Source organism: Corvus hawaiiensis, chromosome 18 (assembly GCF_020740725.1).
Source record: "Corvus hawaiiensis isolate bCorHaw1 chromosome 18, bCorHaw1.pri.cur, whole genome shotgun sequence".
NCBI classification, from domain to species: Eukaryota; Metazoa; Chordata; class Aves; order Passeriformes; family Corvidae; genus Corvus; species Corvus hawaiiensis.
In genome coordinates, this window is record NC_063230.1 from 12699580 (window position 1) to 12714415 (window position 14836).

Consider the following 14836-nt stretch of genomic DNA (forward strand, 5'->3'; position numbering starts at 1 on the left):
GTACTGATAAAAATGCAGAATTAATCACTTGCCTGTCAGCGTTGGGTGGAACCCCCAACCTCCTCATACCCACAGTGCAAGCTTTCATCAAGCAGGAACTCCTGGCCATTTACTGAAGGGGTGCTTGAGGAGTTCAGAGTGCCACACAGGTTCCCTAAGTGGAGGGAGGAAAAACAAAAAGAGATCTCGTTCTTCTTCTGAGGCACAGATTGTTATATCACAAAAGCCAGCAGCTGAAAAGATTCCAGTCAGGAAGCACCGTGCCTTGAGAACGGGTTAGACTGCCTGTCCTTCCCTGGGAGACTGACACCCAAAGGGATGTGGGATGAAAATGAGTTATCCCGACTGCTGGGCTCACAGCCATTATCAGATGCTGAAGTGTTTTACATACCTCCTTCTCTGTGGGTTCCTCTTGTCATTCCCCAGAACACGTGCAAGAGCAGCTGCACTCAGCTGTGGTGTCAGATGAACGTTACCTTGAAAACCCGGAATGCAAAGAACACCCCCAACCAGAGCAGCTCGACGTTGAGTGGCAGAGGTAGTATTTTATTTTTTTGAGCATCCCTCCTCAAGGACACTAAATTTAGAGTTTGTAAAACATCACTAAATGAAAACAAAACATTGCCAATAACAAAAATGCAAACCTGCTGAAAAGGAAAATGCAGCAGCATTCAAGTATCAGAAAACATGAGAGCTAAAGTGCTTGAGAGAATTTCTTAACTATGCAGAGTCTGAAGTCAGTGTTCCCCTAGAAATGCTATTTTTAAAACAGCACCTGCCTGGCTGCATAGGATTTTTTGCCAATCTATAGCAGGATAATGCTACTAAGCCAGAGCCATTACCCCAAAGGGCTAGGAGCAACACATTTCTTTCTATCCCTCATACTAAAATAAATTATATTCAAAGAAACACATTATAAAGTTCAGGCAGCTGAAGTTGGACTTCAAGGAATGTGACTGTACGGATTTCCCATGCAGTGAAGTCACTAGCGTGGCCTGAAGCTGAACAAAGCTTTGGTGGGATTTATAAAGTGCTGTCTTTTAGTGTTTTATGCCTGTCTTTAGTAGTGTTTTTTTCACACCAGCACCGGGGTTGTGAGTTAAAAAAAATTCTGAAGTAACAGACCAATTCTCAGTGGATGCTGGAGCCAGACAGACATTGCACAGTGCACACAAGTAACGTTAAAAAACTACAAACCAATCAAAAAAAAGACAACCCCAAGCCCCAAATTCTAACCCAATTATGGTAAAACATTTCATCCTTAAAAACAAACACCCACCAAGCACCAAGAGAAAATCAGAAAGTAACATCTGCCTCCTGGTCCCCTGGCTTGTCCCAGCAAGGATGGATACTACATGATACAAGCTCAGCAGCAATGGTTGGGAGCCTGAGCCTGCAGGCACTCAGTGCAAAACTCTCCCGGCATTCAGCTCCATGGGAGTGATCCAGTTTTTGCCAAAGCCAAAGGGAACTCCCTACAGGCTTCAGCCAACTTTGGATTAGCCCCATAGATTGACAGAGGGAGCAGGACCTTGTTTCACCATTTTTCTATCCAGCCACAAAAGCCACCCCCTGAAATTCCTGGAGGGGTTTTCAACCTTCCCCTCCACGCATGCATTTAACATCCATTACAGTTAATAGCAGTTACACATGCAGATCGATGGGAGAAAAGTCCCAGTCGAGAGGAATTACTGGTAGTAAGAAAAGAAACCCAGTAGAAATGCTGAGAATTGCTAAAGACCCAGCTCCCTCGGGTAAATCCCTGTTTTGCCAGCTGGCAGGTGCCCGCCAGCCCGTCCTGCAGGAAGCTCTATGGTGTGTGTTTGGGTGTGCACGGGTGTGTGACGGGGCGAGCCAGCGGTGCCGTTCTGCCACCTCCGGCCCAGCGTCCCAGGGAGCGTCCGAGCGCCGGCCGCAGCCGCCCTCACTTGGGAGCCGCGTTGTTGTAATCGTCCTGTGCCGCGGCCGGCAGGGAATGGTCTATCCTGAACTCCTCCTCCAGCCCGCCGGGCGCCTTCGCAGGCTGGACACTGTCCGTGCCGCCCCCCTCCAGCCCCAGGATCTGTCTCTGCACCAGCTTGGAATAAAGGCCTCCTTCTTCCATCAGCTCCTTGTGCGAGCCCTGCTGCACCACGCGGCCCTTGTCCAGCACAATGATGTTGTGTGCCCTCTCCACAGTGCTCAGCCTGTGAGCTATGACAAGCACCGTGTGGTTCTGCAAGTCGCCGTAAATCGCCTGCTGAATCTGTGGGGAGAAAAGGCGTTAGCGCCCGGGCACTGGGAGAACAGCAGCTTTGTGGTCAGTGTCCAGAAACCTCTGGACTGGAGATCTGTTCTCCTCTGGCTCCCTGCAGCACTACCAGCACCAGCATGTCCGGCCCAGCTCCCGGCTGCAGCCCAAACACCATCTCAGTCCAGCCAGGTGAGGTATGAACACAGGTCTGATCCTGCAAGCTGGGGACTTGTTACAGCTGGGCCCCAAATTTGGAGGCCATGTGGTGCTGGCAGAGACTGCAGCAAGCCGATACCTGGTGAATGCAGCTGCACAGAAAAGCAGCATTCTTTCCTGAGTGTATCCAGGCAAGGCAAGAGAGGCTTTTTTTCAATCAAGAGACAATAGCACTGACGTCTAAAGGCAGGCAGGTGGCCATCAAGCACATGTCACATTGACACCCCTGGGTAGCCAAAACCAGCCCTGGGCTGGCATCAGGTACCACACACGTGGCTGAGGACCTATGAGGCAGCAAGCTGCTCCAAGGTCAGACACTTGTGCTGCCCCAGCAGGATTTGTCCTCTGGGATTGGAGGCACGTCCTCAAACCCCAGCCTTGAACAGGCTTTCCCTCATGTCATTGCATCAGTGAGGCCAAACTGCTGCTGGAAGAGCTGTTTGGTCATCACGTCCCAGACAGATAAACCAGTTCACAGGATGCTCAAGGGTTTTCCTGCAAGTGTGGCTTCCTTGGTGCCTCGGCTGGGATTTGAGCTCAGGCAGTCCAACTCTCCTTGCTGCAGATCATTTTATAGGGTCTTCCTCTGTATCCTGTCCTAAAAGGCTACACAGAGTCTCTGAATGCCAATTAACACTTTCCACATTGAAAAAATCAGCAAAGATCCCTACCTCACCAGGTTTGTCAGGCATTGGCTGCTGTGAATGTGGAATTTTTCCTTTCCTGGTGGCTACAAGAGCATTGGAAGCAAATTCCTGCTACGGAATTGGCAGCTTACTCCACCCTCTGATTGCACCATGTCAAGACTAAGCTTGCCCACAGGCTGGAAACTGAAGCTACAGTCTGTCCTCCAAACCCTCTCTGGCCCAAACACCCAAGTGAGCCTCTCACCGCGTGCTCGCTCTCTGCATCCAGCGCGCTCGTGGCTTCATCCAGGATGAGGATGGGAGGGGTTCGGATCAAGGCCCTGGCAATCGCCACTCTCTGCTTCTGGCCACCTGACAGCTGAGCTCCTTTTTCACCTGCCTCTGTTGGGTGAAGGGAGAGAGAAAGGGGTCAAAATACAAATCAAGAGCTGCCACAGAAGTCCAGCTGCCAGGCCCCGCAGAGGGGTGGGTACCTGTGTGGTAGCCGTCTTGTAGCTCGGTGATGAAGCTGTGGGCGTTGGCCTTCTGGGCAGCCTGAACCACTGACTCGAAGGAGGCTGAAGTTAAGCCATAAGAAATATTATCTGCAATAGAGCGGGCAAACAGCACGGGCTCTTGGCTCACCAGGGAGATCTGCAGGAAGCAAGGGAGAGCAGTGGTCAGGAGCAGAAGGTGCACTGCACGGCATCTCGGATCATTGGTATTTGTTCCTGCTGAGTAAGGACCAAGATCAAGATATAAAAGTGTCATTAACCAAGATATAGAAGTGCTCAACGTGAGCTTCCAGTGAGGATGCCAATGTCAGGGTTGTCCAGTTTGCATCTTCTGCTGGAAAGCCATCTTGCAGGAAAGAAACCCGATGCGATGCTGGCACGTTGGCATCTGGGGTGGGCTTCCCCTCCTAAAGCCCGCTGTGCTTTTGCTCCAAATCTGTTATTCCCATCGTTTGCTTTCCCCAGAATGGAAAACCAGTTGCTGGGATAAGTCAAGCTGGGGAGACCTTCTCCCAGGCCCTTGCTGATTTTCCTTTCAAGGCCAGTAATCACACTCGGGCCGTGTGAATGAGCCCTCTTGCATCTTTTAATCCCAAATGAGCAAGTTAGGGATGTAACTGCTGCAATTCCTTAATTGCTTAGCAACAGCCTCCCTGTCCTGCCTTCCAGCCATGGCTGCTCACTCTCATGTTCGGCTGCTTTATCAAACCCTTGATATTGGAATAAATCGAACCTTTCAAACTATTACTCAGAACTGTGCATGAAGAGAGCCAGGGGGACACGATCACATTTTAATTGACTTCTCCCCATGTTCCTAACAGCACACCAGGCTTTCTAAACTGAAAGACTTGCTTGGCCTTTGATTTTCACTCTGTACGGGCAGGGAATGTAAATTAGTCACAGTGACTTTGGCTTTCCAGCCTGTCTCTGATCAATTGTTTTCAGGTTTTCCTGCTGACTGCTGAGGCCATTTGCTCTGGGGGCAAACAAAGGAGGCCGTTACTTGCAGAGATGAAGGCTGATCTGTGCTGACACACAGAGGAAAGCTGAGGGGCCTGGACCCCTCTCTAGGCAAACCACCAGCCCCTCTGGTGCTCCAGCTGCTGCCAGGATCCTGAGAGGTTTAACTCCCCATTAGCTGAGAATCACTTTAAGATCTTAAGGTAGAAAGTGCTGGAGGAATGCAAAGCTCTTTTTCCAAACCAAATTTAGATGATAATTAATCCAACAGCCAAAAACATATTTCTACTCTGTTGGCCAAAAAATACCAAACTAAACATGTTTTTTGTTCTGTTTTTTGGAAGGCTTCCCCTTCCCCTTGAAACCAACCTCCATCCCTTTCCCTTCCACCCCCACAAATTATCCGAATTAATTTCTGGGACCGCTTCCAGCCTCCAGCTTTCTGGACATTTCTGAAGCTGCCAGCTCAAATCCAAAGCGATGTGCAACAGTGCCATGCAGCCCCTCTGGGCTCTGCAGGTGGGAACTGGACTAAGCAGAATACAGGTGTGATAACCAGAATACACGTATCAGTCGCTCGTACCACGGAGTGCAGGTACTTGTGATCGTACATGTTAATGGGACGCCCATCCAGCAGCACCTGCCCGTCCTGCAGAGGGTAGAAGTTCTCCAGGATGTTGACACAGGAGCTCTTCCCACTCCCTGAAGGACCCACCAGCGCTGTCACTTTGCCAGGATGCAGGGTGAAGGACACGTTCTGCAACATGGATGGGAGAGCACACTCAGGTCCAGGCTTTTCTCAATGTCCTGGGGCACTCCACAACAAAGGTAGCCAAAATCTGGCCAGAGTGACCCTCTGCCTTGGTGATTGCACCATCAGCCATTTGTCAGCTTCCCCAACCATCAGCTCTGGGGAAGCAAAAAGCCTCCAAATTGCTTCAGATTTGCCTGATGATGTAGCAGGTCCTCTAAAAAGCAGACTGACCTCTTTGCTGCCTCCCCCTGCCTCATCGTCCCAGCCCCTCTCCCACAGAAACAGCCTGAGGCAGCTTGGCACAAAGCCCTGTACCACACTGACACGTTTAATGCCTGAGCGGGGAACAAGGGTTTTCTTAATAAATCTCATTCCTTGTAAGGAAGGCCGGCCCCAAACACCCGCTGTTCCTTTTAATCTGTTTTCCAGCATGTGCTGAGCCTGCCTTTACACATCTCTGACAGGCAGCTGACACTCCCCATGGGCTGGGGTTTGGTTCTTGCCAGGGTGGAGCAGCAGCACATGGTGCTGGGAGGGCACAGTGCCCACTGGGCTCACCTGGAGAACCTGCGTTGCAGAGCGAGTGCGGTAGGAAAACGTCACATTCCTGAACTCCACCTTCCCATCCACGTGATCCGGGGCCAGGGACCCGTCGTGCACCATCGTGGGCTTGCGGTCGATGAACTCGAAGACCTTCTCAGCAGCTCCCACTCCCTGCATGAGGCCACTGTACACGGAGCCGATGGACTGGAAGGGAAGAGGCAGCGGTGAGACCCTCCCAAGTGATGGGAAATCAGTCAGTGCCACCCTAAGGAGAATGGCTGAAGCAATCCCAAGTCTCCTATAGCCTGACATTGACTACAGTCATCAGGCACAGGAAAACTCTTCCTCCTCTGCTGGGTATGGAAGGGATACATGGACAATCCAGGGAAAGGGCATTTTTCAATATTAAACCCAGAGCTGCAGAACAGCTTGTACTACAACTGCCCCTCCCATCAGGAGGGGAAAAAAAACCCCAAACCAAACTAAATCCATGCCAAAACCACAGCCTGGAAACCCCACCAGAGCCTGCAGTCATCCAAACAGATAGTGAGAGCTGGGAGAGCTGCCTCCAGCTCTGCTCTGCCCCTGCACAGAGGCTGAAGCACCACCAAAGCCACACTTGGCTGTGAGGAAACCTCAGCTGGATCATTCCTGCCTGGATTAGCCAAGTTTATGCCTCTGCAAGGGGAAGGCAGCCCTGGGTGGGCTCTACCATCCCACCCACAATCCCATCTTGCTAAGGTGCTGCCAACGCAGCAGCTTGCAGCCTATTCCAGGGAAAGGGAAAAAAAAGTAATATAATTAAGTTTTTAATGAAGCCTGAAATTTAACAGGCAGCTTTGTAATCCCTTCATTCTCCATGCCAGGAAATGTGCTTGGGAGGCAGCCAGGGCTCTGCCCTTCAGCAGGGCCAGCCTGACCCCTCTGGTTCCAGCTGCCCTTTTGGGGGACAAGGTGCTTCAGGAACATTAAGGTTGTGAGACCACGGCAAGGGAGGAATGGGGAGCAGAGGGGATAACCCCCCCCTCTGGCAGTGCCACAGCACCAAAGAAATGTGTCATGGGAAGGTCAGCACTGGATCTATCCCTGCAACTGCCCTGGGACCTTCTGGGAGACAAACATCCTCTTGACACGGGGTAGCCCAGAGGGTGGGGAGGCCCTGGCACAGGCTGCCCAGAGAAGCTTTGGCTGCCTCACCCATGGAAGTGTCCAAGGCCAGCATGGATGAGGCTTGGAGCAACCTTGTCTGGTGGAAGATGTCCCTGCCCATGGCAGGGATGAGTTGGAATGAGATGGTGCTTAAGGTCCCTTCCAACCCAACCCATTCTGTGATTCCCTGCTAAAACAGACTCACCTCCATGCAGTCTCCCAAGACGAACTCGTAAATGATGAAGGATATCAGGTTTCCGCTTGTCATTTGCCCGGAGATCACAAGGTGCCCGCCATAGTAAAGGATGCTGACCTGGACCACCAGGAGGGTCAGCTGAAAGCAAGAAAACACCCCAGAATCAGCAAGGACAACAGATATTTTGGTGTGTTTGTCATTACTCACACAACAACCCAAACTTCATGTGCTGACATTTATTCTTTGAGCCCTGAGCTGAGGATTCCTGACAGTGCAGCTGGCAGCCCTAGGAGTGAGCATGGATAAACAACTCAAATACATGGGCTGATTTAAAGAGCTGGGCAGATACCTTCAACAAAACAAGTCCTGAGGGACAACAGCCAAGGAGGGAGAATTTATCTGAAATAACAGAGCATCTCATGAACTTCTCTCTTGGACTAAGGTCCTCAAGCATAATAATCTATGTTCAAATTATCCACGGTATGCAGTCACCTCACCGCTAAAATAAACTTTCTATTATGTGAGTGTGACATACTTTAATTTAGAACACAAAATCAAGCCAGGAGTTAATGCAGAATATCCTCCTTGCATGTACAAGTCCCTGAAGCATAACCTCAGCTCTTGTCTGAAGTCAGTGTGGGGGGTACCACCTACTCTGGAAAGGAGACAGGTCAGCTCTGATGTGACAAATACCAGCCCCTTTTATTCAGCTGGTTTTGTTCCATGCTGCCCAGGTGCTCCAAAAAGCAGCGATGCCCTGGTGCCCTGTGGGACCAGAATAGGCTGTAAATTCACACAGACAAAAATAGAGGGGAAAAAAATTCCTCTTCTATTGCTCTGCCGTGATCTGACCTTAAGCTCCTGCGTTCCCTCCAAGAAAGACTCTACCAGGGCTGAGCTATCCATTGTCTTCTTTCTACGCGAGCCCTGCAGGAGCTGTTTTTGAGGGGTTTTGCCTTCTTAGACTTGTCAGGATCAGTGTCAACCCAGCTCATGCTCCAGCTTCACCTGGGAGCCCAGAAACAATGCTAATAATGCTCCCATTTTGCTTCCAGACTTGGGAAGCCATAAAGTCTCTTACAGCTGCACAAAGGCACCATAACTCACAAATCCTTCACCAGAGATTGCTTCAATCCCTAAATGCACAGGGATAAGGGCAGCCTCACGTGTGGCTTTTGCCAACACTGGAGAAGCCCCAAACCATCTGGTGTTAAATGATGAAAAAGCATTTTTCAGGAAGAAAAAAAAAAAAAAAACAAACCCAAAGCCAAAGCCCAGGAGCCTCCCCCTGCCACCACCCACACGCAGAAAATCTCCGTTCCTGAGCAGAAGCTGCGGCCGTCCCCCCAGCCGGAGCCCCGGAGCGGAGCTGGCACAGGCACGCACTGCAGCACACACAGGCACGGGTGCTCCACGACCTTGAGCTCTTATCAATCCCTATTTGCAGGGGAAAACAGGCAGTTCTGCGGAGCGACGCAACGCTGCCTCGGCGCGGAACGGGATGATGTTTTTTGATGGGTGAAAGTAATAAATGATCAAGAGCCCGGGGATTACCGGCAGCAGAGAGCAGAGAGCAGGGCTGGGCTCGCCCCGCAGAGTTCCCTGGGAGCGGAGGAGAACCACGTGCAGGTGCCTTGTGCGCTTTGGGATCCGGAGAGATTCCCCTGCCCATCCCAGCCCCACGCAGGGATGCCCCAGGGCCCTCCACCTACCCCACTGGACCAGACGTAGTAGGTGTAAGCCATGGCCTCCCGCTTGTTGAGCTTGTACACCTGCTGCAGCTTCTGCCAGTACACGTTGGCCTCCGTCTCCTCGTTGGCGAAGCTGCGGACGGTCTTCATGGCCGAGATGGTCTCCTCAGCCGTGTTGTTGGCCTTGGCCAGGGCACTCTGCACATCCTTGGAGAGCTTCTGCAGGGAGCAAGGGGAGGCAGAGGGGGCTCAGCAGGTGCCAGGCTGCCCAAGGCACATCTCCCCACTCGCCCCAGGCTCCGGGACCCCACCAAGTGTCTCCAAAGGTGGAGGAGAGATGGCATGAGGACAGGCAGGCGCATACAGGGGACACCCCACGGCCCAGCCACCTCTTCTGTCAGACATGAGATGCTTCCACTCCTGAGCATGAAGCAAGATAAGAGCCCAGGCTACACCTGTGTGCCCACACACGTTTAATGCCACCTTCCTGCCCCCACTGCTGGCAGCAAAACACTCCAATATCACTCCCACCGGCTCCAAGGCCACCCACAAGCTCCTTGATGGCTTAACGGGGAGACCAGCCCAGCACTGTGGCAATGCCAGCTGCTCCTGCCTACCTGGTAGTACTTCCCATAGACATCAGACACCAGCATGATGATGGGGAAGCCCATGAAGGTGACCAGTGAGAGCTTCCAGGAGAGGCTGAACATGAAGAAGATCACGCCCGTGGCCTTCACCACGTTGCGCAGGAAGATGTTGATGTTCTGGGACACCAGGTCGCTCACGATGGTCGTGTCCGACGTCAGGCGGGAGATGACGTCCCCTGCAGCAACGAGGGGTCAGGGAAGGGGAGAGCAGGGACATGTCACCACGGCAGGTCACTGCCTAACCGTGTCCCACATCCCGTGCCAGGGGGCCAGGTGGAGCTCCCCATCCAACCAGCTGGGGGTCAGAAGGGTGGCATGGAAGGGGGGCAACTCTCCACTGTTGTGGATGCAAAGCAAAACAGAGGAGCTTGGATTACTGCATGCATGGGAGGCAGGAGATGCACCTGAAGGGACAAGTTACATCACCTGTGTCACCAAGGGTGGCTGTAGGACAGCAAAGGGGACTGTGGCAGCACCCTACACCACAGGGCAGCCCACAGGCCAAGCACAGTCCACAGCCTGGAGCTGACCCGAGGGACCTGAGGACATGGGTCCAGCTACTGAGGGATGAAGCTCTGGCGGCGCCTTTTGGTGGAGCTGAGTGTTACAGCCAGCAAACATCACCCTGAACTCCTAAATCCTTGGCCTGTGTTTGAGTCCAGCTGAATTCCCATGCTTTTGTGCAAGCCCAGGGTTACCCACATCTCACTTCCAGTAACATCTCTGCTGTCCTCAGCTACCAAGGTACTCTGCAGCGACTGCTAAATACAGCAACAGCCTCAAAACTAAAAATATCGCCGAGACGAAATTAAATGTGTGAAAGTTACACTGGAGTGGCACGGCCTGGGACCAAGACTGGGGCAGGACTGAACTGCAAACGGGGAAAGCAACAAGCACATCCAGCAAGATTCACACATCTGAGGTTTCAGGGACTGGAGCAGAGCTGGAGAGCAGCCCACCAACAGGCACTGATGGGAGGAAGGAAATGGGAGTTTTGGGGGTGACTGAAAATAAGCATGTCAGCCCTGGGACTGCTGGATGCCAGGCTGATGGGTGGGGCATCCCTACGCTGGGAGGCAACTGAAAGGGAAGAGCTTTCTCCCTCTGTTTCTAACTACAAGCATGTGGGTGCCGCCTCTGGCTGCCCCCAATCTGCTGTATGCTAGTAGGGCAAGCCAAGGGGAAAGAATCTGGGATGGGATAGAGGGGTTAGAGCAAATCCGGGGCAGAGAGGAACCAACCTGTGCGATTCTCATCAAAAAAACTCATCTCCTGAGACACCAGCGACCTGAAGAGGCAGTTGCGAAGGCGGATGTTCAGCCTTGCGAAGATGAGCGTAAAAACGCCGCCCCGGATACCTGCGGCAAATGAGCTAATTGCAGATAAGAAACGTTATAGAGCCATGGACACGAAACCCTCTCAGCAACACAAACACCCCTGTGCTGGGCCAAGGGCCCGGGCAGTGCTCACAACACTTATCACCAGCCCACACCTCTCCTGGGTGCCACCAGCACAGTGGTGGCTGGTCCTAACCATGGTAGTCACAAGCTTTGGGAGGGAACACAGCACTGCTGGAACAGCATTCCCCAGGGAACCCATTCCCTGTGTCCATTCCTGCTCCCCCACCTCCAGCAGACGGACGTGAAGGGCTACACAAAGGCCTCATGACTGCCAACCACGGCCTCTCTGCATCGTGACAGTGCAGAGAATTCACAGACCATCCCTGGGGTCTGGCAGTGAACTGGCGGAGTGGGTGCCTGTGCCCACCATCACCACGAGCTCCTGTGGGAAAACCCCAAACTCCTCCTTGTCAGGGCCAAATCCAGCCCCTGGATTACCTTCCTATGGCGAGCAGCGACATGACCAGCACTGCCGTGGAGAAGCGATCCATGCTCTTCTGCACCACGATGCCATCGATGGCCAGCCCCGTGTAGTAGGGCAGGAAGGTCTCTCCTGCAGGACAAGCACAGGACAGGGAGGTTCAGCCCCAGTGCATGGGATTGGCACAGGACCTGTATTTCCAACTGCAACAGCCTGTGGGCAACCCCATCCCCACCACAGAGATACTCAGCCATCACACAACACCCCTTGAGAGGTGCAGCCCTTAGTGGCACGTGGGGATGTTGCACTCCCAGTGTATTTTACCCCCTGCTGCATTTGGTTTGGCCCCACTGCATTTTTCACCCACCCCGTGCAGCACGTGCCACCCAGCACCCCCAAAAAAAGCAAGCCTAGAGTGCTTCCAAGCCCTACCACCATGGCTCCATCCCTCCTGATGAGGATGGGAGCACACCACAGCCCGCCTGTGGTCCCTTCACTCACCCAAGGCGGCCACAAGGAGGAAGAAGGAGGCGATACCCAGGAAGAAGGCATCCGGCTTGGTGTAGGACAGCAGCTTATGGATGGTGGGACCTGCTGCCTCCTCCCGCTTGTCCCTGGGAGTGCCCCCATCACAGCTCTCCTCCGCCTCAGCACGGGACTCAGAGCCAGGCCCCAGCGCCTCGCGGGAGGAGGTGACACAGGCCAGCAGCTGCCACAGCCCGAAGGTGGCTGCCAGCGCCACGTAGGTCCAGGCAAAGAGCCCCCAGAACCAGGGGTCCCTGATGGTCTTCCGCACCTCTGAGTAGAGCAGCAGCTTCACCATCATGTAGATGCCCATGAGGAGGCAGATGACGGCGATGAAGGTCCGCGATGCCTTGAGGCGCCGGGGGCCGTAGGCCGTGTTGGTGGCCACGCCAATGGCAGCCCCCAGCAGCACACAGCTGCGGTACAGGCAGCCCCCCCAGATGTCCAGCAGCGAGTTGAAGATGTTGAAGTGCCGCAGGTCCTGCAGGACATTCCGGCCACCCTGGCTGTGGGTGTAGAGCAGCGTGGTGACCACCACATCGGCCCCGCTGAGTGCCAGTGTGCTGGCCACCGCCTTCCAGGCGCGCATCCTCGTCGCCGGGCTGGGGTCACTGAGGTGGTGAGGGGCAGCCCTAGCACGGGAAGGACGTGGTCATGTTGGCCTCTGCTGCAGGGTGAGAAGAGGGGGACAGGGCTGTTATTCACCCCAGGGAGGTGGTGTAGAAACAGAAGCAGGATGGGGGGACAACCGTGCCAGCTCCCCACCAACCCATCCTGACCCCAGACACCATTGTCTGCTCCTTCCTCCCCTCCCCTGCTGCACACGCCACAAGGTATTTCATTAAATGAGCAGCACGAATGAAGACAAACTTCCCTCCCGGACGCCTTCACCCATCCTGAATCCCAAAGCAGACATCTGCACTTCCTGATGGGAATCTTTGTTCCTGCTTGCTGTGGCAGCTGCGGGACCAGCTGGGTGGTCCCCAGCCGCTGGGTGCTGCCGTGACATCTGTGCAGCCACGTGTCCTGTGCTACGGAGCCATGTAGGTGTTAAACTTGGATAGTCATGATCCGAGAGTCTCTGCCCACCTTTCCCAGGACAAAGCTGAAACCGACCAGTCAAAACCGTAAGAAAGCAGATGGGAGAGCAGCTCAGCTTTATAATGGATCCCCCTCATCAAAATAAGACTAAACCATATGTACGGCAGCTTGTCACACCTTACTGTCCCCAGTGCAGTTCAATGACACAACAAAAATCCCGAGAGGAAATGAAAAAGGGATTGGAATTCCACAGCTGCCTCCCGTGGGAGAGGAAGGCTCCGGGGCGGGATGCTGCCTTTGCTGTCGCCCGGGGGTCTGTCCGGCAGCAGCGATGGTGGGGCAGGGTCTGAATGGACACAGGAAAGGGCAAAAAGCTCGATTTGCTCTAAGCCGAGTGAGCCGCTCACCTGCTCCGCTGCCATGCCCTGAGGTGCCACGCGTAGGCAAGAGGGAGGTACCTGATCCTGAAATTTGTGCTGGATAAGCAGCTCGTGACGGTGCACAGTGCGGAAGGCACGGCACAAGGGGTGCCATGTGTCGGCCACACTCCGGCCTGTGTGGCCGCAGCCCCCCAAAATCAAACCGCCGGGAGAAGGGCAGCCCTTGGCACTGGACAAGCTGCGCCCTTGGGCGAGAGCTGCTCGGTGGTCGGACGAGTGGGATAAAAAGCTAAAAAGCGGAGGAAAACAGGGCAGAGGCTGCAATTTGGGGAAGCACGGGGGTTTATAGGGTGGGTGGGGAAGGAGGGATGGAGGCAAAGCAGAGCAGCGATGCCAGGGAGGAGCAGGACACGCTTCCCAGGGTGCTCGCTGCTGCCATCCGCTGCAAAGCTGTGCGGATCCGGCCCATGGAGGAGGAGGAGGAGGAGGAGAAGGAGGAGGAGGAGGAGGAGGAGGAGTAGGAGGCAGCCACCGCAGCTCCCCACCACCCGCAGCCGTGTCCCCAGCCCCCGAGCTGGAGCCGCCCAAGGTCCCCAGACGCATCCCGCCTTCCCCCCGTAGGAGAGTGTCCCGGGGGTGGGGTGGAGTGGGGGGGAAGACGGCCGGGAAGGACCGTGCCCGCCATATCCCGACCGGACACCCACACACGGCTCCCCGCTTCAGAGCATAAGGCAGCTCAGCCTCGGCCCGCCCGGACGGGTCTTACCGGCGGCGGGATCAGGGATCGGCGGGATCAGGAATCGACGGGATCAGCCCGCTCCGACCGGCGGCGGCGCGTCCCGGAAACAAGGTCGGTGCTGGGCGTGGCCCGCTGTGGCCACGCCCACCGGCCACGCCCACCGGCCACGCCCTCTCCTGCGGCGCGGGACCGGCCCCGCCCACGGCCGGACCGGACGGAGCCGAGTGGCGGCACCGGGGGCCCCCAAATTGGGGGTTCGAGGGTAGGTCCCCGCTCCGCCCTGTCCCTGTAAACCCCGGCCCGACGCAACAAAGGCAGCCCCGGAATTTTCCCCCACCTTAGAAGGTTTTTTATCCTCCCCAAAATACGTATTTCTAAATTTTAAAAATTGTTTTATTGGCTCTATCCCATTTCTGCAGTAAAGAGGGAAAAATACAACCCAGGAGCTGGCTCAAAAGCAACCGGCAAAAGGGCTCAAAATAATTTTTAAAATTAATCCTTAAAAAGGGGCTCGACAGGGGTTTAATTAACCCCTCAAGAAGGACTTTACAAGGGTTTAATTAACCCCTGACACAGAGGGATCCACTTTCAAGAAATCCAGCTTGTAAATTACTTTTCCCCTTCACCTCCCACTCCAACTCAGAAGGAATGGAAGGGCTCAGGCTCTTCCCTGGGCTGCCCCCATGCATCCAGGTGGGCTATCCCAAAGTTTCCATGTGTTTTTGGAGTGCTGAGCTTAAAAACACCCCTGTGACCCTCACTAGCACAGGAACAGATTTTACGATTCCTGGAGTTCACAC

The 14836-nt window shown here is 54.2% G+C and overlaps 1 protein-coding gene across 5 annotated transcripts; it reads right to left on the reverse strand.

Moving 5' to 3' along the window:
* Window positions 1-525: 525 nt before the first annotated feature.
* Window positions 526-14167, reverse strand: ABCB9 (ATP binding cassette subfamily B member 9). 5 transcript variants are annotated; one of them, XM_048323081.1, is made up of 13 exons: window positions 14064-14167; window positions 13325-13586; window positions 11853-12543; window positions 11369-11483; window positions 10772-10902; window positions 9501-9706; window positions 8905-9102; window positions 7202-7330; window positions 5863-6051; window positions 5134-5307; window positions 3570-3729; window positions 3341-3477; window positions 526-2245 (listed from the first exon to the last, which is right to left on the reverse strand). In XM_048323081.1, the coding sequence occupies exons 3-13, from the start codon at window positions 12463-12465 to the stop codon at window positions 1925-1927; spliced, it is 2373 nt and encodes a 790-aa protein (XP_048179038.1). In that variant the 5' UTR covers window positions 12466-12543; window positions 13325-13586; window positions 14064-14167; the 3' UTR covers window positions 526-1924. The 5 variants fall into 5 exon arrangements, with proteins under 5 accessions (XP_048179038.1, XP_048179035.1, XP_048179037.1 ...); XM_048323078.1 differs by lacking the exon at window positions 13325-13586; XM_048323080.1 differs by lacking the exon at window positions 14064-14167 and having other exon boundaries at window positions 13325-13886.
* Between the last annotated feature and the right edge of the window lie 669 nt (window positions 14168-14836).